General features: G+C 41.0%; 1 protein-coding gene across 8 annotated transcripts in view; it reads left to right on the plus strand.

Annotated features, from left to right (window-relative positions):
- PAM (peptidylglycine alpha-amidating monooxygenase) overlaps positions 1-18,403 on the plus strand; it is a 314,353-nt gene extending 295,950 nt beyond the window's left edge. For 4 of the 8 annotated variants that reach the window (XM_070465860.1, XM_070465859.1, XM_070465864.1 and 1 more), the window contains 5 exons: positions 90-189; positions 4,992-5,045; positions 13,746-13,949; positions 16,858-16,914; positions 17,575-18,403. In XM_070465860.1, coding sequence (XP_070321961.1) covers positions 90-189; positions 4,992-5,045; positions 13,746-13,949; positions 16,858-16,914; positions 17,575-17,750 — 591 coding nt within the window. In that variant the 3' untranslated portion in view covers positions 17,751-18,403. The remainder of the gene's footprint in view (positions 1-89; positions 190-4,991; positions 5,046-13,745; positions 13,950-16,857; positions 16,915-17,574) is intronic. The other 4 variants (XM_070465862.1, XM_070465865.1, XM_070465863.1 and 1 more) reach the window with 2 other exon arrangements.
- Positions 18,404-26,453: the final 8,050 nt, after the last annotated feature.

Raw genomic sequence — 26,453 nt, forward strand, 5'->3', positions numbered from 1 at the left:
TTCTCTGGTGTGCTCTGCTGTGCTTTTCTGTCTCTTCATGAAGAACCGGGTGCAGGCTCGCCCTTACCACGTGCTTCTTGTTCCGGCAGCACTTCGACATGCCCCACGACATCGCTGCGTCTGAGGATGGAACCGTGTACGTCGGAGACGCTCACGCCAACACCGTGTGGAAGTTCACCTCCACCGAAAGTACGGCTTTTGCAGCGTGACTGTCCACACTTTTCACTCAGGTTTATTGTTTAAAAACCCATGAACAGAAATGTGCCTGTCCTTCTCTTGTTACGGTTAGTAGCGTAGGAAGTCAAGGTATGATTCAGTTCAGTTCAGTTCAGTTCAGTCGCTCAGTCATGTCCAACTCTTTGCGACCCCAAGGTATGCTTGGCAGTTGTTAAAAGACCTCTTTGGTAGTCATTTCAGGAACTAAATGTGTTTAAAGTGGAAAGCAACATTTTTTTTCCCCCTGCTGGCAGTTATCCTCTTCTTTCCACAGCTATTCCACAAGAAATTCTTGATGCCTGAAGCAATGTCTATTACTTTGAAAGCCCGTGTTAATTCCCGCTTAGCTCTAGAGGGAGGAGCTGGCTCTAGCCAAGCAGAGAGGCTGAGGGAGGCATCACTTCCCACGTGGCTCTTCGGCTGTCAGTAGCCTCAGAGCATCTCAAAACACCTGCATCTGAGTCACACATGTTGCGTCCCAAACAGGAGGCACTCTGCATTTTCCCTTCAGACTTCAGCTTGTTCAAAATACTGAACTGTCTTTTCATGAACTCACAAATCATGTCTGGGGACAGAAGAATGTCTCTATCAGGACCAGGCCCCACTAGTTTGGGGATTTCCAATTGCACTTTGGACACTATTTCTAATTCTTAAAGGGTATACTCAACCAGCCTCTGATATTCTACTAAAAAACCTGAGCTTTCTAACTTGAACAATACCAAATGCTTAATAGGCCACAAAACTCAATGTCCAGAGATGCTTTTAAAATGTGTCAGGGTCCAAACAGTAGGAGAAGATGGGGTTAAGGAGAAGAACTGAGGATAAATAATAAATTTGAGGTATCAGGAGTTACAACAGGTTTCTTTAAATAGAGAAATAATAAAGACTGGTGGGCTTGATGAAGATAAGAAATATTACTTGTAATATGGAAAAATGCAGATTATAACAAGGAAAAAATACAAGGTATATCAAAGAAAATAATGAGTCCAGAAACTTCAATCATAGAGCATATAGGTCTTGGGCAAGAATCCCTTAGAAGAAATGGAGTAGCCCTCATAGTCAACAAAAGTCTGAAATGCAGTACTTGGATTCAATCTCAAAAACGACAGAATGATCTCTGTTTGTTTCCAAGGCAAACCATTGAATGTCACAGTAATCCAAGTCTATGCCCTGACCAGTACTGCTGAAGAAACTGAAGTTGAAGTCCTACAAGACCTTCTAGAACTAATACCCAAAACAGATGTCCTTTTCATTATAGGGGACTAAAATGCAAAAGTAGGGAGTCAAGAGATACCTGGAGTAACAGACACATTTGGCCTTGGAGTACAGAATGAAACAGAGCAAAGGCTAACAGAGTTTCGCCAAGAGAACGCACTGGTCATAGCAAATATCTTCTTCCACAAGAGAAGACTCTACACATGGACATCACCAGATGGTTGACACCGAAATCAGACTGATTATATTCTTTGCAGCCAAATATGGAGACGGTCTATAAAGTCAGCAAAAACAAGACCGGGAGCTGACGATGGCTCAGATTCCAACTTAAATTGAAGAAAAGAGGGAAAACCACTAGACCATTCAGGTATGACATAAATCAAATCCCTTACGAATATACAGTGGAAGTGTCAAATAGATTCAAGGGATTAGACCTGATAGACAGTGTGCCTGAAGAACTATGGATGGAGGTTCGTGACACTGTACAGGAGGTGGTGATCAAGACCATCCCCAAGAAAAAGAAATAGAAAAAGGCAAAATGGTTGTCTGAGGAGACCTTACAAATAGCTGAGAAAAGAAGAGAAGTGAAAGGCAAAGGAGAAAAAGAAAGATATATTCATCTGAATGCAGAGTTCCAAAGAACAGCAAGGAGAGATAAGAAAGCCTTCCTTAGTGATCACTGCCAAGAAATAGAGGAAAACAATAGAATGGGAAAGACTAGAGATCTCTTAAAGAAAATCAGAGATACCAAGGGGCCATTTCATGCAAAGATGGGCATAATAAAGGACAGAAAGGATATGGACCAAACAGAAGCAGAAGATATTAAGAAGAGGTGGCAAGAATACACAGAAGAACTGTACAAAAGAGATCTTCATGACCCAGATAACCACAATGGTGTGAACACTCACCTTGAGCCAGACATCCTGGAATGCAAAGTCAAGTGGGCCTCAGGAAGCATCACTACAAACAAAGCTAGTGGAGGTGATGGAATTCCAGTTGAGCTATTTCAAATCCTAAAGGACAATGCTGTGAAAGTGCTGCACGCAATATGCCGGCAAATTTGGAAAACTTCAGCAGTGGCCACAGGACTGGAAAAGGTCAGTTTTCATTCTAATCCCAAAGAAAGGCAATGCCAAAGAATGTTCAAACTATCGCACAATTACACTCATCTCACACTGGCAAATTAATGCATAAAATTGTCCAAGCCAGACTTCAGTAGTACTTGAACCATGAACTTCCAGATGTTCAAGGTGGATTTAGAAAAGGCAGAGGAACCAGAAATCAAATTGCCAAATCTGCTGGATCATTGAAAAAGCAAGAGAGTTCCAGAAAAACATCTACTTCTGCTTTATTGACTATGCCAAAGCCTTTGACTGTGTGGATCACCACAAACTATGGAAAATTCTGAAAGAGATGGGAGTACCAGACCACCTTTACCTGCCTCCTGAGAAATCTGTATGCAGGTGAAGAAGCAACAGTTAGAACTGGACATGGAACAACAGACTGGTTCCAAATGGGGAAAGGAATACGTCAAGGCTGTATATTGTCACCCTGCTTATGTAACTTATATGTAGAGTACATCATGCAAAATGCCAGGTTCGATGAAGCACAAGCTGGAATCAAGATTGCTGGATTAAATATCAATAACCTCAGATATGCAGCTGACACCACCCTTATGGAAGAAAGCTAGGAAGAACTAAAGAGTCTCTTGATGAAAGTGAAAGAGGAGAGTGAAAATGTTGGCTTAAAATTCAACATTCAGAAAATTAAGATCATGGCATCTGGTCCCATCACTTTATGGCAATTAGATGGGGAAAAAATGGACAGTGTCAGATTTTATTTGTTGCTCCTTGGAAGAAAAGCTATGACCAACCTGCTGCTAAGTCACTTCAGTCGTGTCCGACTCCATGTGACCCCATAGACGGCAGCCCACCAGGCTCCGCCGTCCCTGGGATTCTCCAGGCAACCTAGATAGCATATTAGAAAGCAGAGACATCACTTTGCCTACCAAGGTCCGTTTAGTCAAAGCTATGGTTTTTCCAGTAGTCATGTATCGATATGAGAGTTGGACTATAAAGAAGGCTGAGCAGTGAAGAATTGATGCTTTTGAAGTGTGGTGTTGGAGAAGACTCTTGAGAGTCCCTTGGATTGCAGGGAGATCAAACCAGTCAATCCAAAGGAAATCAGTCCTGAATATTCATTGGAAGGACTGATGCTGAAGCTGAAACTCCAATACTTTGGCTACCTGATGCAAAGAACTGACTCATTTGAAAAGACCCTAATGCTGGGAAAGATTGAAGGCAGGACAGGAAGGGAACAACAGAGAATGAGATGGTTGGATGGCATCACCAACTCAATGGACATGAGTGTGAGTAAACTCCGGGAGTTGGTGATGGACAGGGAGGCCTGGCATGCTTCAGTCCATGGGTCGCAAAAAGTCAGACAAGACTGAGTGACTGTACTGAACTATAGGTCTTGGAGCCCAAGTAAATTTGGTAACTGTTGTCTTCAGAATTGTCCTTTGAGTAATTTTTGCTGTTTTGTTAGGCCCTAGTTAGGGCTGAGTGCACAGAAGTGCCTGTGGACTGCACATTCCTCTGTAAGCACGCCTCTTTTACCACCTGTCTCCACAAAGAGGAACCAGAGGGTTTGGGCATATAGGAAAGCAAGGAGAGATGGATACTTCTCAGCTGCATGACTGAACTCAGGCTTTTCAGAATAAAAATAAATGATTAAGTACCTTCCAAGATGGGAAAAACTTCAGAAATCTAACTAGTATCTTCATTTTACACATAGGAACATGGTACTTGAACTCATTAAGACTCTGTCTAAGCCTCTTTATTCCAGTATTCCAGTTCCACTCCAGGGGTTGGTACTAAACAGAGATTCATATCGAGTTACCTGGGGAAGGTTTTCAGAGCACACATGGCCAGACCCCACTCAAAATCTACAGGAAAAAGAGGGGTTATAATATGAGTAGTTGGAAAGACTTCCCGAGTTGGTTTGAAACATCCCCTGATTGAGAGGTACTGCAGTGCAGCATTCAGCTTTGAAAGAGAAGCCTTCTGCATAGTCTGGAAGGCAACCAAGTAATAAATCTGGGAAACAGCATCTTGGGAACAGTAACACCGCCATGGGAGGCTGAACAGGAGGCTTGTGTATTTCTGTTGTAGTATTTTACTAGGCAAATCAGTTTGTCAACTAGAAGACTGATAATCAAACGTGACAGATCCAATAATCAGCCTGAGATGTCCACTTGAAAACAGAGTTCCTTGATATTTCAGAAATAATACAGGATTGTAGACTACACATGGAAAATCTCATTTTATATACAAAGATCTTAGATTATTTCAGCTTTCCCTAGGAGGATTTTATCCAGGATTCAAGGACCAGGCACCTAATTAGCGATTTGTAACATTAAACTCTTTTCTAGTATAAAAATGTATTTGATGAATTAAAGAAATTTTCTGCTGAGAAAAATGAATATCAGAATTAAGATTTCACATTTTTGCAGGGGGGAAATTCTGATTTTTCTCTCTACTTCCTGTGCTATGTTACAGAAATGGAACATCGATCAGTTAAGAAGGCTGGCATTGAGGTTCAGGAAATCAAAGGTTGGTCAGATTCCTCTTATGCCTGTGAAACCCAAGGTGGTTTTTGTTGAATGATTTTAAATGGCTCTTGATTGCACTTAAAATTTTTCAGGTAAAAATATAATACAACCCGGTAAATTATCTATAATTTCTACTATGTACTTGAGCCCTTAAACCTACAGGATGCCACTGCTTTTTCTGATAAACTGGAATAGTAATAATGAGCTCAAATTCACTGATTTAAAGTGATGAAAAGTGATTGGGGATGTATAAAATCTACAACAGGTGGGCCAGAGACATTTAGAGAAGAAAACAGTAGGTCACTTCTGGAAGTTTTTTAACCTCAGGCAATTAGAAAAATAACATCTAGCACACTGGGAAAGGCTTCCTTTATAGGCTCTAATCGTTAGAGTGAAAAATATCTTTGGTGAGTTAATAATGTAAGGGCCTGAAAAGATTAGCTGCTCCCTAAGCTCCAGTCTTACTACCATTCAGTCCCCAACATTTACTGTGGGCCACCTATGTGTAAGATGCAGCAGGCTTAAGGTACGTGAAACTGTGTCTAACTTCAAGACACTTATAGCCTGTAATAAGGACTCTGTGTGTATGCATACATACATATATGCATACGTGAAAGTGTTAGTTGCTCAGTCATGTCCCACTCTGTTGGACCCCATGGACTGTAGCCCACCATGCTCCCTGTCCATGGGATTCTCCAGGCAAGAATACTGGAGTGGGTAGCTGTTCCTTTCTTCAGGGGATCTTCCCGACCCAGAGATCAAACCCAGGTCTCCTGCATTGCAGGCGGATTCTTTCCTATCTGATCCCCTCTCTCTTTGGTGTATATTGTAAGGAATGGGGAAATAGAATTAGGTACTGGTATAACTACTGGATTCATTTGGAATCCCAGTCATTTTCTCCCTTTCCTAGGTTCAGTTTATATTTATACTTTTTCTACTATTTGCAGGGGTTTGACATGGTCATGTATAGTTAAGAACTCACTAGAGGTGTTCCTAATGTTTTAAGTAGCCAAGTGGTTCATTTCTTAGTTACTTTACAAATTATTCTCCTAGATATTAAGAATTAACCGTAGGCTTACTTGTTTTCCTTTCTCATGAAAGCAGGTGGAAAAGACATGAAAAGAAGCGAGAAGCAAGAGGGAGTTTAGGTATTTTATATAGGCAGATAAGAAAATATAGCCGGCTCAAGGTTGAAAGGGGTAAGACAATATTATAAAATAAGTCAATAGTAACTGTTTGGCATTTGTAGAGATTATACCCAGTTGACACTACTGAGTGACATTCATACAACACTCATATTGAAGAAGTTCCTATTTTCTGTTATTGTTATATATAGAATTATTGATAAGTTCTATTTGCCCTGAAATAGATACTGGAAAAGATACTATTATAAATAATAGCTCTCACTTATGGAGCACAAAAAATGGGCTATACAAAAATTAAGTTTAATCCTTACAGCAACCAAATGATAATTGCTCTTATCCTCATTTTACATATGTGAGGAAACTGAGGAGCAGAATTAATACTAAGATATTAAATGGTAAAGCCAGAATTTAAACCAGTCTGGCAACAAAGCTATGTTCTGAACCACTGTTACTATCCTGTTGAGGAGAAATGAGTACCACCAATTCATTCACCTTAAACTCCAGGACTTGGTGATGGACAGGGAGGCCTGGCGTGGTGTGATTCGTGGGGTCGAAAGAGACGGACACGACTGAGCGACTGAACCGAACTGAAGTTCTTCCAAGAATTACAGATTTGGGACAGTTGTAGCTTATTCTGAAATTGCTGGATTTCAGAGTAGCCTCACACCATTTCTCTTTAAATCACTCAGTTCAGTTGCTCAGTCATGTACAGCTCTTTGGGACACCATGGACCACAGCACACCAGGCCTCCCTGTCCATCACAAACTCCCAGATCTTGATCAAACTCATGTCCGTTGTGTCGGTAACACCATCCCGTCATCTCATCCTCTGTTGTCCCTTTCTCCTCCTGTCTTCAATCTTTCCTAGCACCCAGGATCTTTTCTATGAGTCAGTTCTTCACATCAGGTGGCCCAAAGGCCAAAGTATTGGAGCTTCAGCTTCAGCATCAGTCCTTCCAATGAACACCCAGGACTGATCTCCTTTAGGATGGACTGGTTGGATCTCTTTGCAGTCCAAGGGACTCTCAAGAGTCTTCTCCAACACCACAGTTCAAAAGCATCAATTCTTCGGCGCTCAGCTTTCTTTATGGTCAAACTATCACATCCATACATGACTACTGGAAAAACCATAACTTTGACTATACAGAGCTTTGTTGGCAAACTGATGTCTCTGCTTTTTAATTTGCTGTCTAGGTTAGTCATAGCTTTTCTTCCAAGGAGCAAGTGTCTTTTAATTTCATGGCTGCAGTCACCATGTGCAGTGATTTTGGAGCCCAAGGAGATAAAGTCTGTCACTGTTTGCATTGTTTCCCCAGCTATTTGCCATGAAGTGATGGGACCAGATGCATGATCTTCATTTTTTGAATGTTGAGTTTTAAACCAACTTTTTCACTCTCCTCTTTCACTTTCATCAAGAGGCTCTTTAGTTCTTCTTTGCTTTCTGCCATAAGAGTGGTGTCATCTGCATAGCTGAGGTTATTGATATTTCTCCCTGCAATCTTGATTCCAGCTCGTGCTTCACCCAGCCCAGCGTTTCTCATGATGTACTCTGCATATAAGTTAAATGAGCAGGGTGACAATATACAGCCTTGACGTACTCCTTTCCCAATGTGGAGCCAGTCCATTGTTCCATGTCTAGTTCCAACTGTTGCTTCTTGACCTGCATACAGATTTCTTAGGAGGCAGGTAAGGTGGTCTGGTATTCCCATCTCTTGAAGGATTTTCCACAGTTTGTTGTGATCTACACAGTCAAAGGCTTTAGTGTAGTCAATGAAGCAGAAGTAGATGTTTTTCTGGAACTCTCTTGCTTTTCTTTTATGATCCAGTGGATGTTGGCAAATTGATCTCTGGTTCCTCTGTCTTTTCTAAATCCAACTTGAACATTTGGAAGTTCACACAGTTCATGTACTGTTGAGGCCTAGATTGGAGAATTTTGAGAATTACTTCATTAACATGCAAGATGAGTGTAATTGTGCAGTAGTTTGAACATTCTTTGGCATTGCCTTTCTTTGGGATTAGAATGAAAACTGACCTTTTCCAGTCCTGTGGCCACTGCTGAAGTTTTCCAAATTTGCTGGTATATTGAGTGCAGCACTTTCACAGCATCATCTTTGAGGATTTGAAATAGCTCAGCTTGAATTCCATCACCTCCACTAACTTTGTTTGTAGTGATGCTTCCTGAGGCCTACTTGACTTTGCATTCCAGGATGTCTGGCTCTAGGTGAGTGATCACACCATTGTGGTTATCTGGGTCATGAGATCTTTTTTGTATAGTTCTTCTGTGTGTCCTTGCCTCCTCTTCTCAATATCTTTTGCTTCTCTTAGGTCCATACCATTTCTGTCCTTTACTGTACCCGTCTTTGAATGAAATGTTCTCTTGTCATCTCTGATTTTCTTGAATAGATCTCTAGTCTTTCCCATCCTATTGTTTTCCTCTATTTCTTGGCATTGATCACTTTGGAAGGCTTTCTTACCTCTCCTTGCTATTCTTTGGAGCTCTGCATTCAGATGAATATATCTTTCCTTTTATCTTTTGCCTTTCACTTCTCTTCTTTTCTCAGCTATTTGTAAGGCCTCCTCAGACAACCATTTTGCCTTTTTCTATTTCTTTTTCTTGGGGATGATCTTGACCACTGCCTCCTGGACGATATCACAAACCTATGTCCATAGTTCATCAGGCACTCTATTAGATCTAATCCCTTGAATCTATGTCTCACTTCCACTGTATAATTGCAAGGGATTTTATTTACGTCATACCTGAATGGTCTAGTGGTTTTCCCTCCTTTCTTCAATTTAAGTCTGAATTTGGCAATAAAGAGTTCATGATCTGAGCCACAGTCAGCTCCTGATCTTGTTTTTGCTGACTGGATAGAGTGTCTCCATCTTCGGCTGCAAAGAATATAATCAGTCTGATTTCGGTGTTGACCATCTGGTCATGTCCATGTGTAGAGTCTTCTCCTGTGTTGTTGAAAGAGGGTGTTTGCTATGACCAGTGCGTTCTCTTGGCAAAACTGTTAGCCTTTGCCTTGCTTCATTTTGTGCTCCAAGGCCAAACTGGCTGTTACTCAGGTATTTCTTGACTCCGTACTTTTGCATTCCATTCCCCTGTGCTGAAAAGGACATCTTTTTTTCATGTTAGTTCTAGAAGGTCTTGTAGGTCATCAAAGAACTGTTCAACTTCAGCTTCTTCAACATCAGTGGTTGGGGCATAGACTTGGATTACTGTGATATTGAACGGTTTGCCTTGGAAGTGAACAGAGGTCATTATGTTGTTTTTGAAATTGTTCCCAAGTATGGCATTTCAGAGTCTTTTCTTGACTACGAGGGCTCCTCCATTTCTTCTAAGGGATTCTTACCCATAGTAGTAGATATAATGGTCATCTGAGTTAAATTCATTCATTCCAGTCCATTTTAGTTCACTCATTCCTAAAATGTCAGTGTTCACTCTTGCCGTCTGTTTGACCACTTGCAATTTACCTTTAAATTGTTCCCATCAAAACTCTGTGACTGTACTGGTTGGCCTGTTGTGAACAGCCCAGCCACACTGTCGCACCCTGGTTGGCCAGTCACAGTGACCAGTGCTCTCCCACTGGCCACGTTCTCTCTCGCTCTGCACACCAGAGAGTCCATTTGGTCATGGAGCTTCCCAGCAGTTCAAATAGTAAACGCAATTGAAATCTCTTGTCATGACAGTCCTGTTTTAACAAGTAGGAATACCCAAACCCAAATGAACTTGTTCTAGTCCTCTTTGAACCCAACATGAGTCTCATTAAACTTTTTTTTAAAAAAAGATTATTTTCTTACTACGTAAAGGAATATAAATCATGCTGGATCTCCAAGAGTTTTTGTCTTTTATCACAGTCTCGAAGCTTGGTTTCAACCAGCTTTTACAAAAGAGAGAGAGAAACATCTTCCCAGATTAACAGCTCTGTAGATACATGGTAATTGTAAATTTTGAAATTCCACTAACCTTTCATGACCCTCATCCCCACTGAATGGTTACAAAACTGATGAGTGATAGCAGAGTTTCTGAACCAGTATTGTGTTCTCAGGGAGTTTCAGGGATCAGAGAATTTGTGATGATAAGAAACTTAGGAAAAGGATTGAAATTTTCAAATGAAGTTACTAAGGATGAAACAAGATAACACCAATCTCCCTCCAAAAGCATAGCCTTCACCCCTCCTGCACCACGCAGTGAAAGATGATGATGGTGAATCTGTTTTAGGAAAATTAAAATAAATTCTCTAATGCTATTGGCATCTTAGACCATATGGAGAGCAACACATTGTGGAGGAAGCACAGTGCATTAAACAAACAAACCCAGAAAAGTGTAGAGGAATACCTTGTTTTGTTGCACTTTGCTTTATTACACTTGTGCTTTTCACAAGTGAAAGTTTATGCAGCCCTGCATTGAGCAAGTCTGTCAGCACCATTTTCCAGCAGCATTTGCTCACTTCCTGTCTCTGTCACATTTTGGTAATTCCTGAAATATTTCAAACTTTTTCATTGTTATTTGTTATGGTGACCTGTGGTCACCATCTTTGACGTTACTGAGTTGCTAAAGGCTCAGATAATAGCATTTGTTGCAAGAAACTATTTTTTAATTAAAGCATGTACATTTTTTAAGACAATGCTATTGTATGTTTAATAGACTACGGTATAGTATAAACATAACTTACATATGCACTGGGAACCAAAACATTTATGTGACTTGCTTAATTGCAGTATGTGCTCTATTGCAATGGTCCAGAACTGAACCTCAGTGGCTCCAAAATAAGCCTGGAATCTCGTTGATTGATGGACTTTCCATCCCTTCTCACACATTACTTGCCAGTATGCCATCTAAACCTTCAGCCTTCAGTTCCATCTGTGATGAGCAGGGTAGTAATTGTTATGCTGCTGTATTTGGAACATCTCTCCTTCCTGCCCCAGTTACTTCCATTCCAAAGGCATCTGGGCCTCTCCCCTTCTGTAAAGGGGAGAGACACGCATGTGCTTGTGTATGTGAGCTCACATGACAGTGCACCTCCCTTTCTAAATGCATTGCTTTAAAGAAGAAAGAAAACGCCCCTTATGCATCAGTCTTCAAGATTATTTTTATTTGCCAGTATCTGCAGAGATGCTGGGAAAGCTTGTTTGAAGACATTGTTGTTGTCAATTGAATCTATCTGGCATCTTCTATGATAGGAGAATGTCAATGAGGTACCCCCCACCTTCTAGTAGCACCAGGTCCTGGCTAAGCTTAGAGCTTCTCCATTCCATCTTCATCAGGAATGCTCTGAATTACTGGGGGGGCGGGGGTAAGTGAAAGAAAGTGACAGAATTTAGATTGTTCTTTATGCTCTGAGTGAAATTCTTAGACTCTTAAGTGATAACTATTCTTTAGGCTTTTTACCCCCTTATAAAGTCATCTAAGAGCAGCATATTGCTTTTTTCACAGTAGGAAATTAAAATTTTTTTATCTTCATTCTTTAAAATGTAGAGCATTGTTTAAAATCTAAACATATTTCACATGGTCCCAAACGTTAGAATGTTGCAGTATTTTTAGTAGATGACAGGCAGAGTACAGAAGAGGTGTGGATATCTAGGATCTCTAAAGTGCAGTGTGTGTATCTTAGCAAGGTCACTGCATTGTTCTCGGCACACTTTCTGTGAATGGTAAAATGATTCTTTTAGTCTGTCACCTACATCATAGTTCTTCTTTCCTTTTTTTTGTGGAGCTCCGTCTTAGCTAAGGCTTACAAATGAAATTAGATATGAGTTGGCACAGCCAATATCCTAGGCGTAGGTAAATGTGCTAAGTGACAGGTAGAAAGTGCTATGTAATTACTCTGATTATAGTCACTTTCAAACCGACACAAACCCTTCTTCCAAGGCAGCAATTTCATGTCCTCCAATCTCCACATCTTTGGCCTGTATTTTGTAATCCTGTCATCACTTTATTGTTATTTTTTGCTTAAACATAGAACAATTTGTATACCTTTTCACAATAATGAAGAAAAAGAGAAAACAGCTAGTAGGCAGGAAAAATAAGAATCATACTCTTATTCCTCTTGGAAACTGAGACTTGGATTAAATTTGAATCATTTAGATCTATGAACCAACCCCTTTCCTCCTTTCCCACTCAAGTTTGAAGACCCACTTCCATGGATAAAAGAAGAGAAATAACGGTCTGCCCTTAATGACAGTGCAGGAAAGGGAATGAGAACTGTGAAGCCATCTGTGAAATGGTGATCACAGTAGTGCCCACTCATTGGCTTGGTGTGATGACTAAATGAGAACAGTGCCTGAAACAGTGTATGTGCTCCGTTGAGACCAGGCAGGAAGCTTGCTCTGAATATTGAGGCAAAATGCTGGAACATACCAGCGTGTATCATAAACGGTGTTTACAATGTCTTAGGTAATTTGAGAAATGCTTCCTTGGAGAAGCATTTCCAATATGTCTACAGATATTAAACATTAACCAAAGATTTTCCTGATCGTGTTAAAACACTAATCCCTGCCACTTTGTCAAAATTACCATGAGGCCATCTGATGCAATTTGTACCATAGAGCAAATGGGCACACACCTCAGTTTCTGAAGCTGAAGTTCAGAAACCTTGTGAGCCTTTCGGCAAACACGGTTGTAACTTCTAGCTTCACACACAGGGTTTTGGGCAAACACATGTGTGCGTTTCTTGGGGGCAAGAACGTCTCAAGGTTCAACCTCATTCTTACGTCGTCGTTGTTAAGGTCCCTGCAGTCGCTTACTTAGTTTTGTTGTTATCAGTTTCCCAAGTAGCACTTTAGGCCTGATATGTCCCCAGCGTCTGCCAGTATCACAGAACCGTTGTGTAAGTTATTTTCCTCGCCAACAAACGGACATACAGTGCGTACAGGTACACTTATAACTTGCTGGAAACTGTAGGAAAGAACCTGGGAAGGACACAGTTCCCTTTTTCCATTTCTTAATTCTAGACTTAACGCGTGCAACTATGCATGTGAGGTACCAGTGATTCACTGACCATGAAAGAGGTTCATAAGCTAACATCACAAGGAAATAAGTACTTACGAAGCACCCAGTGATAAACATTTATACTCAGTAATTTCATGAAGGAAGTTGTTGTCATCATCACATTTATACAGAGGAGGTGACTAAGGCCCACGTCATTTAAGTAACTTGCCCAAAGTTACACAAGCTGGCTGTATTGGGATTTGAGCCCAGATTCATCCAACTCCAGTATGCACACCAATTCTGGTCCCCTACACCATGTCACCTGTTCATTTTAACTTTGAAAAAATGCAAAAGGAGGATGCATCTTCTGTGGAATTATACCTAAAGAGGGAACAAACGGTAGAATCAAATAAAACCAATTTAAAGGTGAAAAACCATTACTTGGGAATTTGCCAGTCACAGGTACTAGCTCAGTAGCTGCAGATACTGAAGCCTGAACCCCACATGCATTGAGCTCAACAAGTTCTTCATGAGCAGCTGTTAATCTGACTGGGCAGGGGCGGGTGGGATGGTTACAGAGTCTTTGAGTCAGTTGAATATTGTCAACTCTTCTTTCCCTGAAGAATCCGAGGCAGTTGTTGAAACCAAAATGGACAACAAACCCGCCTCCTCAGAATTACTGAAGATACAAGAGAAACAGAAGCTGGTCAGAGAGCCGGGCTCCGGAGTGCCGGCTGTTCTCATTACAACCCTGCTGGTTATTCCTGTGGTGGTCCTGCTGGCCATTGCCTTATTTATTCGCTGGAAAAAATCAAGGGCCTTTGGAGGCAAGTAGAACGAGCCCCTTGAATTGGGAACCTCCCTGCGACAGAGTGTTTAGCCTGATTATCAAAGTTTGGTTGTGATCTTTTTTTCAGTGTTGTTTTTTTTAAGTGTTCTGTACCTCTTTCAGTGTGGTTGTCTGTGTTCCAAATATTGTCTATAGTTAGCATCTAAGTGGAAAAATGTACCTGGAGCTTCAGAATTTGGATAGTTAGATAAAAGCCCAACCTCTATTACTGCATTTTAGCATTGGCTTAAAACCATTAGCTGTCTCCATATGAAACTGTGTAGATGAGTAGAGTCCGTATAAATTAGCTGAAGCATCAGGAAGGAGGCAATCCCTGCTATTAGAAACAGGCCCCGTCCTCAAAATGCCTGGGTCAGTTTTTTAGAAGTTGTCTATTTTTCCCTAGTCCTGGCTTTAGCTCCTAGCTCCATGACCTTGGGCAAGTTACTTAACCTCTCTAAGCCAGAGTTTTTTTCATCTGTAAAGTGGGGATAAAATACCCACAAGGTTGTGTAGGGATTAAATGAAATAATGTTCATAAAGCATTTATCACAGTACCTGGCACCTATAAGTGCTCAGTTAATAACACCAGTGATTATAAGGAATAATCATTGGTAATAAAGTAATAAAAAGTCGTAAAAGATACTTGCCTTAAACCTCACCTCTCTCAGGAAGCCAGCTATTTCCATAGAAAACCATTTGACAGTTTTAAAAGAGTCGCGTGAGGGAGGGGACAGTCCAATACTGGTGTCATTGTTTTATCAAACCATTATCATAGTATCAGACTGAGTAGCTGAGTTCCTTTCGAGGTATCCACATAAATAAACGAATAATCCAACTCGTGATTCTCACCTCTCAGAAACAGTCCCTTGGCGGGGTCCCCAGGTCCTGAGGCAGGAGGCTACAGCTGCATCTGGGAAGGTATCCATGAACCAGAATGGTGGGCAGCATTTGATCAAGAAACAGCATCTGATCCTGTTTCAGGCCAAGGCGACTGGCAGGGATTCAGTGCCCACGGCAAAGCCCTGACACAGAAAAGGACTCAGAAAACAAAACCAAAGGATTTAAATTAATAATTTGTGAAAGGGAGTTTTTCTAGGACTTCTTGCTTTTCACCTGAAGTTTATAAAGCTCTTCAAAAATACAGCTAACTCTTCCCAACAAGGGCTGAGCAGAGGCAAAGATAAGTAGACATAGTCATTGTCTTCATGGAATTAGATGGAAGCTTCAAAAGAGCAAGAATCCTGTGTGTTTGCTTTTTCCTGATATATCTCCAGCAGAAATAACAGGTCCTGGCCCTGAGGATTTGATAGTCACTGGGGAAAGGATAGAATAAATAAATGGAGCTCACAGAATAGCTAAGACATAAAGAAGAAATGACACATAAAGGTATAAATAGAGGATGGTGCATACAGTGATAAATGTATGGAGTATCAGAAATATACGAGGCCTGGGGGGCAGGAATACTGCTGATCAGTCCACTTAAAGGAGGAGTAGCTGGGGTGTCAAGGTTTGGTATCGGCCTCTTTGCTGGTAGCACATGTGCGTGGGACTGTTACCAGAATATTGTCCACGGGAGTGTGTTGGGAAGACAGAGGGACCCAGGTTGAACCATATGAAATTGCCATTCACGTTCAATCATGTTTTATTTTAAAAATTACAGCTTTATATGGTTCAGTCTAATACATTCAATTCTATTTTAATCCTAAAAGTATACCAGCCTGTCACCTTTTGTCCATTCACATTCAATCATGTTTTATTTTAAAAACTAGAGCTTTATATGGTTCAGTCTAATACATTTAATTCTAAAAGCATACCAGCCTCTGACCTTGTTTCAACATTTGTTCCTGATAGATCTTATCCAGTCTGTGAGGGTTTTAATAACCCTCGTGAAAGGCCTTCCACTTATTCGGCACACCCGTATAGCTTGTCAGCTTCACGTCAGACACTGTGCTGGGCACACAGGATGCAAACCTAAGGGCCATCCCATATCCTTGTGCAGTTTACAGTCTTCGTTTGTCGGCTTGCTAACCACCTTATCAAATTCCTCTTCCCTGCTTGCTTGTGTCTCTCCCCACCTCCCCTTCTCCCTCTGCCGGTGCTTCACCATGCCGCCCCCCCGCCGTTAGAGGCTTCGCAGGAGAACCCCGAGCCTTGTGTCCCTGGCCATAGTGGGGAAGGGAGTGTCGGAAGCAGGACAGAGAGCACAGTAAGATATACAGCACGCGGAGAAACGAAGTCCGTCTGGAGTCCAGCCTCCACCCAAGGAAAGAAAGTCAGTTTTTCATGGAATGAGAATTTGGGTCACCGTGTATGGCTGCAGATACTCAGGGTTTCAGAAGTTTTTTGCCTTCAGTCTTATATAAAAAGCAAATGCTGTACATTTGGATCCGAAGCTTCCTCAGTCAGGACATGTACTGTTCTGAATAGAAAGCCTAAAACCTCAGACTAATACTCCTAAATTGTTGTAACCAAAGCTTCCAAGGTTTTACAAATTATGGGTAATTTTTAATTTTGTCCTAATAAAGGTAACTAATATTTACTGGGCATTTCCTGTGTATATACCAAGCACTGCTTGTAAGCACGTCACATGCTTACAGAGAGGTAGGGATTGTCATCAGTCCCATCTTTTCTTCAGGAGAGAAAACTGAGGCTCAGAGAAGTAATTTGAGATTGCATAGTCTATAAGAGACCCAGGTAGCAGTCAAACCCAGCTCTGGCCCTGGTATGCATGACAATAATATGTTGCCTTTTGCCCCCTTAGAATTCTAAGAATACATGCAGACAAGAGCCAGGCCTTGTTATTAATCATTTAGGAATTAATTCCTTATTTTGTATTGACAGCTGGGCCCATGGATTGAGGAGGGTGACTGGGACTTATTTTGAAATATGCCCTCTTTCTCTAGCAGATTCTGAACGTAAACTTGAGGCCAGTTCGGCAAGAGTTCTGGGAAGACTTAGAGGTATGCATGTGACCTTTTAGAATCCTTCCCATTTGATTCACAGTCAACAAGCTCATGTCTTTTAAAAAGCAAGGAGATACTTTGTATTTTCTCTCTGGAAATTAGGCTCCTTCTGTGTAACACAGCATCCCTGGCAAATGCCAAATGCAAACCGTGCACCAGCCCAAAGTGTGTGACTCCGGCGGCAGGTTCCCCAGCTTCGTTTTCCCACCTTGCCATTCTGTGTCATCGAATTCTCCTCCCTGCCTTTTTATCTCGCTGCATTTGTCTTCAGCGGATTTTCTGTCACTCCTGTCGGTGTTTCAGTGCGTGTGGTAGTCAGGACGACCTTTTCATAAAGTCACCGAAATGAAGAGCTGCTCAAGGGGACGTCCATTCCCGAGAGCCTGAAAAAAGCAGGAGCTGAAAAGTGAAACTGAAATAATCCTGCAGAAATACATAATGCTGGGGAGTTATGGTGTTGGTTTTTTTTCCCCCTTATTTATTTTAATGAACCTGTGGAGTCATATCTTTCTGACTCTGTCGGATCAGTGTCTCTGTATGTCATTTTTTTTCCCCCTAATACCTGCCCTTTTCCATCCCCAGAAAAATTTGCAAGGAAACTGAAAATCATTTGTGCAGACCTTACCTCAATCCTCTGTCCCTGTTCGCTTTCTCCAGGAAAGGGAGGCGGAGGCCTAAACCTGGGCAACTTCTTCGCCAGCCGGAAGGGCTACAGCCGGAAGGGGTTCGACCGCCTCAGCACGGAAGGAAGCGACCAGGAGAAAGATGAAGATGCAAGCGAGTCCGAAGAAGAATACTCGGCCCCGCCACCCGCGCCCGCCCCTTCCTCCTGAGAAATGGGGTTTTGTTTTTAGGTCGACAAGATTTACCAAGGATGCCAGGTTCCTTTCCCTTGAGCACGTTGAGCGTTTTGCATATTTAATTGTAAACTGTACCCGTCTGTGTGGGACCGTACACCTTTTATTTACTTCCTTTGGGATTAGTTGGCTTCTGTTCCTAGTTGAGGAGTTTCCTGAAAGTTCATTCACCATGCCATTGTCTTTATATGAACATAGGATAGAGAAATGATCCTCTTCCGTCACGCTAGTCGTTTAGGGATGGAAGGTTTGCTCATCTGCATTTTTGAGACTTTTCTGTAGTTTGTAAATAACTCCATTCTCTGCTTGAACACAGTATTCTCCCAATAGCACTTCCATTGCCAGTGTCTTTCTTTGGTGCCTTTCCTGTTCAGCATTCTCAGCCTGTGGCAGTGAAGACAAACTTTGTGCTACATGACGACAAAGCTGCTAAATCTCCTATTTTTTTAAAATCACTAACATTATATTGCAACAAGGGAAAGAAAAAAAGTCTCTATTTAAATTTTTTTTTATTTCCTTCCTCAGTTGGTGTGTTTTGGGGATGTCTTATTTTTAGATGGTTACACTGTTAGATCACTATTTTCAGAATCTGAATGTAATTTGTGTAATAAAGTGTTTTCAGAGCATTAGCTGTCAGAGTGTATTTTGCAGTTTTTGCATATTTGCAGGGCTTATATACAACTTTTGTAATAATTACACAAACCTAAGCTATAGTGAAACCTATTCAGTGTTTCAAAAGAAGTGCATTATATTAAAATTAAGAAGTCATTTGATTATGTAGCAGATATAAATTAAAAACCAGCCCAAGAGTTTATATACATGTGAAAACCAGGCTTTCTTTAAAAATTCAAGGAGGATTTTTGCTTGTATAACAATCAGAAGGTAAATAATAAAAAGTGATCATAGCTAAGAGGAAACCTGTGTCTCAAATTACATACAAATTAATCATCAGTGTAGGTTACTAATAATGGTTTTCTTTCTAAAGAATAATTTTACTCCAAATATCCATGTATTTTGTAGGAATATTCCATCTTACAGTGACTACAAATTACTTTTAAAACATATTTTTCATAATCCGTCAGTGAAGTTTAGTAAGAACCTGATAGCTTTTCTTTTTATAATAATCAGACTCTAGAACCCTTTTTCAGAATGCCTACTTGCAATTCAGGCATCTCAGTAGTGGCATATTAGAGATTAAAACAATATAGAGTAACTTGCAAAAAAAAAAATGGAATTGTCTTCTAGCTAAGTTATTTAAAATATCTAACAACCTAGATTCTTTTCCCTCATAATTGACACCCAGTTGATCTAACTGAAAGATTTCTTTCCTTGTCAAGTAAAAACACACTTTTGCTCCCTCTGACCACTCTTTTATGCCCCTTTCACCACACTGGGAAAGATTGAGGGCAGGAGGAGAAGGGGATGACAGAGGATGAGATGGTTGGATGGCATCATCAACTCGATGGACATGGGTTTGGGTGGACTCCAGGAGTTGGTGATGGACAGGGAGGCCTGGCGTGCTGTGGTTCATGGGGTCGCAAAGAGTCAGACACGACTTGAATGGCTGAACTGAACTAAACACCACATTAGTAAATGTAGACTCACAACAGCACTATTCTGACATATTGGGTAGCCAAGATGTTCCTAATGTTTTTTCCATAAGCTCTTATTGATAGACCCAACAAACCTATTGGCCAATCCAATTTGGGTGCCGTTCACTATATCTTACATACTTGTATTTCAACATCAGTGTGAGTACAGTGCCCAAGATGCATACGTTGACTTTGATGCTGTTCAGGTTTTCTTACATTGAGGAAATTAGTTGACTTGCACTAAAGCCATCTTTTCTGGTGCTCTATTTGATCATCAGCTCTGTTAACTATATATCTTTAATGTTATGTATGCTCAGTTTTGTTCCTGAACGACTTTACAGTGGCTCATGGATGGGGGAAAAAATAGATCAAAATGATAAATTATAAGAAAGTGGGAAAGAAGGGAAAACAAAGATAAAAATGGAAAAATTTATACAAGAATAATTCTTATTATAGTTGTTCATTAGAAGAATTTGGCTCTAAACTTTCTAGCAGCTCATTAAATAAAACTGGATTAGTTACATGATTCATGAGCCAATTAAACTTGTAGAGTTGCTAATAATAAGATCAGAAAAATTTGTTCTCAAGTAGCTTCTGAAAGATAGCACCTTATTGGGTAATTAAAGTCTTCAACAATATCCATTCAGTTCAGTTCAGTTGCTCAGTTGTGTCTGACTCTTTGCAACCCCATGAACACGCAGCACGCCAGGCTTCCCTGTCCATAATCAACTCCCAGAGTTCACCCAAACCCATGTCCATTGAGTCAGTGATGCCATCCAACCATCTCATCCTCTGTCATCCCCTTCTCCTCGTGCCCTCAATCTTTCCCAGCATCAGGGTCTTTTCAAATAAGTCATCTCTTTGCATCAGGTGGCCAAAGTATTGGAGTTGCAGCTTCAATATCAGTCCTTCCAATGAACACCCAGGACTGATCTCCTATAGGATGGACTGGTTGGATCTCCTTGCAGTCCAAAGGACTTTCAAGAGTCTTCTCCAACACCACAGTTCAAAAGCATCAATTCTTTGGCACTCAGCTTTCTTCACAGTCCAACTCTCACATCCATACGTGACCACTGGAAAAACCATAGCCTTGACTAGGTGGACCTTTGTTGGCAAAGTAATGTCTCTGCTTTTTAATATGCTGTCTAGGTTGGCCATAAACTTTCCTTCCAAGGAGTAAGCGTCTTTTAATTTCATGACTGCAATCACCATTTGTAGTGATTCTGGAGCCCAGAAAAATAAAGTCAGCCACTGTGTCCACTGTTTCCCCTATCTATTTGCCATGAAGTGATGGGACCGGCTGCCATGATCTTAGTTTTCTGAATGTTGGGCTTTAAGCCAAACTTTTCACTCTCCTCTTTCACTTTCATCAAGAGGCTCTTTAGTTCTTCACTTTCTGCCATAAGGGTGAATATCCATAGAGTAGACAAAAATACTTTCAGGTCTCTTCTTACCTGCTGGTGCATGCTAAGTCTCTTCAGTCGTGTCTGACTCTTTGAGACCCTATGGACTGCAGCCCACCAGGCTCCTCTGTCATGAGATTCTCCAGGCAAGAATAGGGGAGTGAGTTGCCATGCCTTCCTCCAAGGGATCTTCCTAACCCAGGGATCAAACACACGTCTCTGTCTCCTGCATTGGTAGGCAAGTTCTTTCCCACTAACACCACTTGGGAAGCCCAAAATGAAAGTGGTGCTGAACTGAGGGTCTTGCTTCCGGTAGAAAACCTAAGGCTATCTTAGAACCCTGTGCTGCATAGGGGGGTACCGTGAAGAGCCCAGCTGAGTGAACAGTCAGCACAGTCAAGATGGCCGGCCCCTTGCTCTCTGTGCGTCATCTGCTCAAGCAGTGCCTGCCTGACATACACTCAAGTGCCCTCACGGACCTCCCGACACCCTTGCCCCAGGCCCAGCTAATGCTTGTTCTAATCAAAGAGGCCGTGTGGGCGGGCCCCTCTGCTGGTTTCCCTGGTAACCTGACTTTATTCCCTGCTGTAATTGGCAACCGCCTCTGGCAGCCAGGGCAAAGCCTGGCCGGCCGCCATGTTTCATCTGACGTTTGGTGAGGTGTCGCTCCGGAACCTTCCTTGCTTCAGACATGTAAGCGCCCCTATCCATTAAACCAGTGGTCCCCAACATTTTTGGCACCAGGGACCAGTTTCCTGGAAGACAGTTTTCCCACAGACCAGGGGAGCGGTGGGACGGTTTCAGTTTCACCCGCTGCTCACGTCCTGCCATTTGGCCGGGTTTCTCACAGGCCACTGACCGATACCGGTCCTTGGCCCGTGGTTAGGGGACCCCTGCAATGAGCCATTGATGTGTGCCTGGGCCCTTACATATGTCTCTTATTATAACACATGGGCTTATATGTCGAATAAAAGCAAACGGCCTTATAAAAAAGAAAACTGAGGAAAAAGAAAGCCTGCATTACCATCCTGTCCTGGAACACCACACCTGTTCTACCAACCTGGCTTAATTAAAGAGGGTATACTAGAAATGAATGAACTCTGCTGACTTCAGGCACTCTCCACCGACTTTTGTCCTGAGCTGAACTTCAGTTATTGAGTTAGAGATTGCACTGCCTGGGAAGTGCCTAATGGAATTGATTCCTTCACAGTAGAGTCACTGGGGAATTTAAGAAGAAAATGAACGCTACCTCCAGAGATTCTGACTTGATTTGCTTACTATACTGTGTTGCTATGTGTCATAGTTTAAAATTTCTCCAGGTAATTCTAATGTGCAGCCAGAACTGAAAACCACTGTCTCTAAGAATGACTGTTTTTATTGATACTTTGCCAGTTGCTCCAAGTGGATAGCTATATTTTCATATAAATTATAGTTTACAGATGTTTGGCAAAAGAAGATGTGGTCTGAGGTGTTTTGATATGACCATTAGTACTAAGATCTGAATGCCTTAATTGTTAAATGTTTTAAATTGGATAACTAGAGTAGGCATAATGACTTATTAATAAGGCAAAGGGAAATAACTGGGCTTGATCTTTTTTTTTTTAATAAGTTATCCAGAGAATATTATTTGGGGGAGCTAAAAGAATAGCTTTGGCATTCATTGAGTTGGCTCTGAATGATCATATGCATAAAATCTTTTCTTCTAAACTTTCTTCTTAGTTTATTAAATCAGCATATTCTTTTTCAAAGTTCTCATGCATCTTTAAAGTCTCACTCAGATGTTACATAAATTAAATAGTTAAGTAGCTGAATGACAAAGGAAGCCACAGGCTTGGTATTTGAGCTTATTCCCCAGTCTGTCACCTACCTAGTAGGTCCAAGTTGTTTTAAGTCAGATTTGATGTAGCCTACCTAGGGTAGTTCTCAGATGCCAATGAATCTAAGAACCAAACAGGTACTTATTTTAAGAGGACTGACTATTGGTCCCATTCCCAGACTTTCTGATTCACTCTATTAGCTGGAGCCTAGACAGCAGCATTTTTTAAAAGCACTCCTGGTGATTTAGATCCAGGTGTTCCATGGAATATCTCCAAGAAATACAGTCCTCCAGAGAGTAGCTGAACTGTAAAACAAAGTATTAGGTACACAAAACCATTTTCTCAAATAATGTGGTCTCTGTAGAATGATGGTTAGGCCCAGAAGTCATCCAGACCAGTCCTTCAAACGTAGACCGCAGAAAGCTCAGTTGCAAATTATCTTCGGGGCCAGAACTTATCTAGCAGAAGCTTCTTTCTGTCATTCCCTGACACTGATTATTCCAGCATGGGAAATAACTTAGATGCACAGAAAGGCTTCTAGGGGCTCCCTAGAACCTTGTTTAAAACAGCTTCAAAGATACAAGTGATGTCTTCAGCAGGTTGCTGTGCTAGACTTTGTGTATTTGGTTTTGAGTGGGTTTTTTGTGTTTTGTTTGCAGCAGTGAGGGACGTGGGGACAAGTGCTATCACATTTAAAGGAGGCAAGAATCAACCAAACCCATTTGGTGTGTTTTTTTTTAACCTCATGATTTAATTAAGGGACCATAATCGTTGTAGAGCATATATTGATGATGGTAAATATGATTCCTCAGTACAGCCTTAAAATGGTTGAAACACCAAAGCACAAAGATGTCAATTATATATCCAAACTACAGGTCCAAAACAAGTGCATGTATTTTCCATGCTCCAAAACTGAGGACTCACTGTACTGTCATAGGGAAGGGGTTTAGCAGTGAAGACCCGGCAATGAAGTTACAAGGTTTGATATCCCAAAGTTAATATACGAAATAGGAGTTTATAAAAATAAGTTTGACAATAGCCAAGAGAACCCTTTTCATTTCTGAGCAAAAATGCATTTCATTATTCAATATATAGTCTACTAAATGAAAAAAAACAATTACTTGAGAATGCTCTACTTATTAATATTTCCTCTATTATACTGCAACCTTCTCCATATCTTTTGGGAGAAAAAAAATTATTGTGTGGGAACTGTGTGCTAAGCATGCCTATGAATGGAACAGCACAATTGCGCTGGTTCTTACAACTCACTTCCAGATGAGGAGAAAGTGATATTCATTAGTATGGCCCAGTCTTAGCCAATATGCAGTTTGGAAAGACACTGAATTAAGATCAGAAAGATCTGAAATTCCAGGTTCTAGCATTGATGATTTTTTATGCCATTGTATTAGTCAGACTTCTTTTCTTTGATCATTTTTTTGGAATATAGTTCATCTACAATGTTGTGTTAGTTTCTGCCATATAGTAAATAAATCAGCCACATATACACCTAATGTCCACTCTACTTTAGATTCCTCACCCATTATAGAGAGGTCATTATAGAGAAGAGCTCCCCAAGCAACACAGCAGATCTCTGTTAGTCATCTGCTCTTACATGTAGTAGAGTGCATATGGAGGTCCAGTCTGCCAATCTGTCACACACTCCACTGTGCATCCCCCCACTCCCTGCAACCGCAAGTCTGCCCTCCACGTCTGTGACTCTACCTCTGCAAGCGAAGTCTAGTCAGACTTCTTCAGTCATTAATTACAACTCAATTCCACTAGCCGGCAACATATGAATGTTATACACATGGCTATACATAAAATAGATAACGAAAAACGACCTACAGTGTAGCACAGGGAACCAAACTCAGTATTTTGTAAAAACCTATAAGGGAAAGTAATGTGGAAAAGAACACATGTATCACTTTGATGTATACCTGCAACTAACACAATATTGTAGATTATGCAGGCATGCATGCTCAGTCAGTCATGTCCAACTCTTTGTGACTCCATGGATTGTAGTCCACCAGGCTCCTCTGTCCATGGGATTATCCCAGCAAGAATACTGGAGTTGGTTGCCATTTCCTCCTCCAGGGGATCTTCCCTACCCAGGGACCAAACCCACATCTCCTGCAGCTCCTGCATTGGCAGGCAGATTCTTTACCACTGAGCCACCTTGGATCAAAACAACTATACTTCAGTTCAGTTCAGTTCAGTTGCTCAGTCGTGTCTGACTCTTTGCCACCCCATGGACTGCAGCACACCAGGCCTCCCTGTCCATCACCAACTCCCGGAGTTTACTCAAACTCATGTCCACGGTGATGCCATCCAACCATCTCATCTACTGTCATCCCATTCTCCTCCTGCCTTCAATCTTTCCCAGCATCAGGGTCTTTTCAAATAAGTCAATTAAGAAAACTCGAAAAAACACCTAAGAAATAGGCTGAAGAATAACTCATGTTTATTAAGAATTAATAATGATGTAATATATAATAATCAAGAATTAATGTGTCAAGAAAAAGGATTATTACTGATAGATTCACATCACAAAAAAGCCCAAGCCTGGCTAGGTGCCAAGACTCAGCTGATGCCATCAGGATTCCGTCTCCCTGCATCCCTCATGATGGCTCCCTCGGTTTGGCTTTCTTCCTTCTAGGATTCACTTTCATGCAGACTCTCCATGTACATGGTAATGAAGGTGGCAATCAGCAGCTCTAAGTCTAAATCCTACCAGCAGTAACTCTGAGATAAATAGCTTCTCTCTGAAGAGTTTCAACACGTTGACTCACTGGCTTGATTTGCTTCATGCACCAACCTCAGAACCAGTCACTCTGGACAAGGAAAGTGTGATGCATCAAATCTAGATAAGGTCACGTCCCACAGTAACCACACTGCTGATTTATAAAGGATTTGTTTCCCTAGGAAAATTTCTGATACTATTGCCAGTTGAATAGAGTAGATTCTGGGAAGAAAAAATAGCAGACAATCATTATTATTATCTTAAGACCATAACCACTTAAAACATATTTATCAGACCAAGGGGTTTACTGAAGTAGTTATGTGTGTGGTGGTTAAACTATTACATCAAAAAGGGACATTGAGTGATTAAGTCTACACCAATGTATTCATGAAGATAGTCTCAAAGGCTCACAAACAGTATTGAATACAAGAAAAGTGTTCAACATTGGCTTGTCACAGTAACAATGACAATAAAAAATATACAGAGAACCAAGAGCAGAGATTTGAGGTCTAAAATCCATATTTATATGATGATTTCTACTCAACCAAGGTTTATGGAAACAGCTTCCAATCAATAAGAGAGATGGTTGCTTTAGTTATAAAAAAATGAATTATTGGTGTTCACTCAGTCCTTTTCATTCCTAAACAAAGCAAATCATGATTTTCTTTTTGTCCCCACTTTTTCCTCCAAAAATGTCAAAGCTATAGAAATACTAAAGACTATTAGAATGAACGTCTACATACTCTTCAGTTAGACTCACCAGCGGTTAACATTTTGCCATACTTGTTTTCCCTTTCTCACGTGTACATGCATATATGTGTTCGCCTGCACACACACACACACACACACACACACACACACACCAATACAACTTCTGCTGAACCATCTGAAAAAAAGTTGAGGACATCATAACCTTTAAATATTTCAATCATATCACCTAAGAATTAGGCATCCTTCTACATAACCACAAAAGCACTATTACAACCAACAATTTAACAGATTCCCTAGTATCAACCAATATGTAGCCGACATTCAAACCCCCAAAGTCCCCTAAATGCCCCACAGAGCTTTCTGGTTTTGATCCAGAATCCTATTAAAATTCAGATAATATGCATTTATTATATCTC

This window comes from Odocoileus virginianus, chromosome 3 (genome assembly GCF_023699985.2).
Source record: "Odocoileus virginianus isolate 20LAN1187 ecotype Illinois chromosome 3, Ovbor_1.2, whole genome shotgun sequence".
In the NCBI taxonomy this organism is placed as follows: Eukaryota; Metazoa; Chordata; class Mammalia; order Artiodactyla; family Cervidae; genus Odocoileus; species Odocoileus virginianus.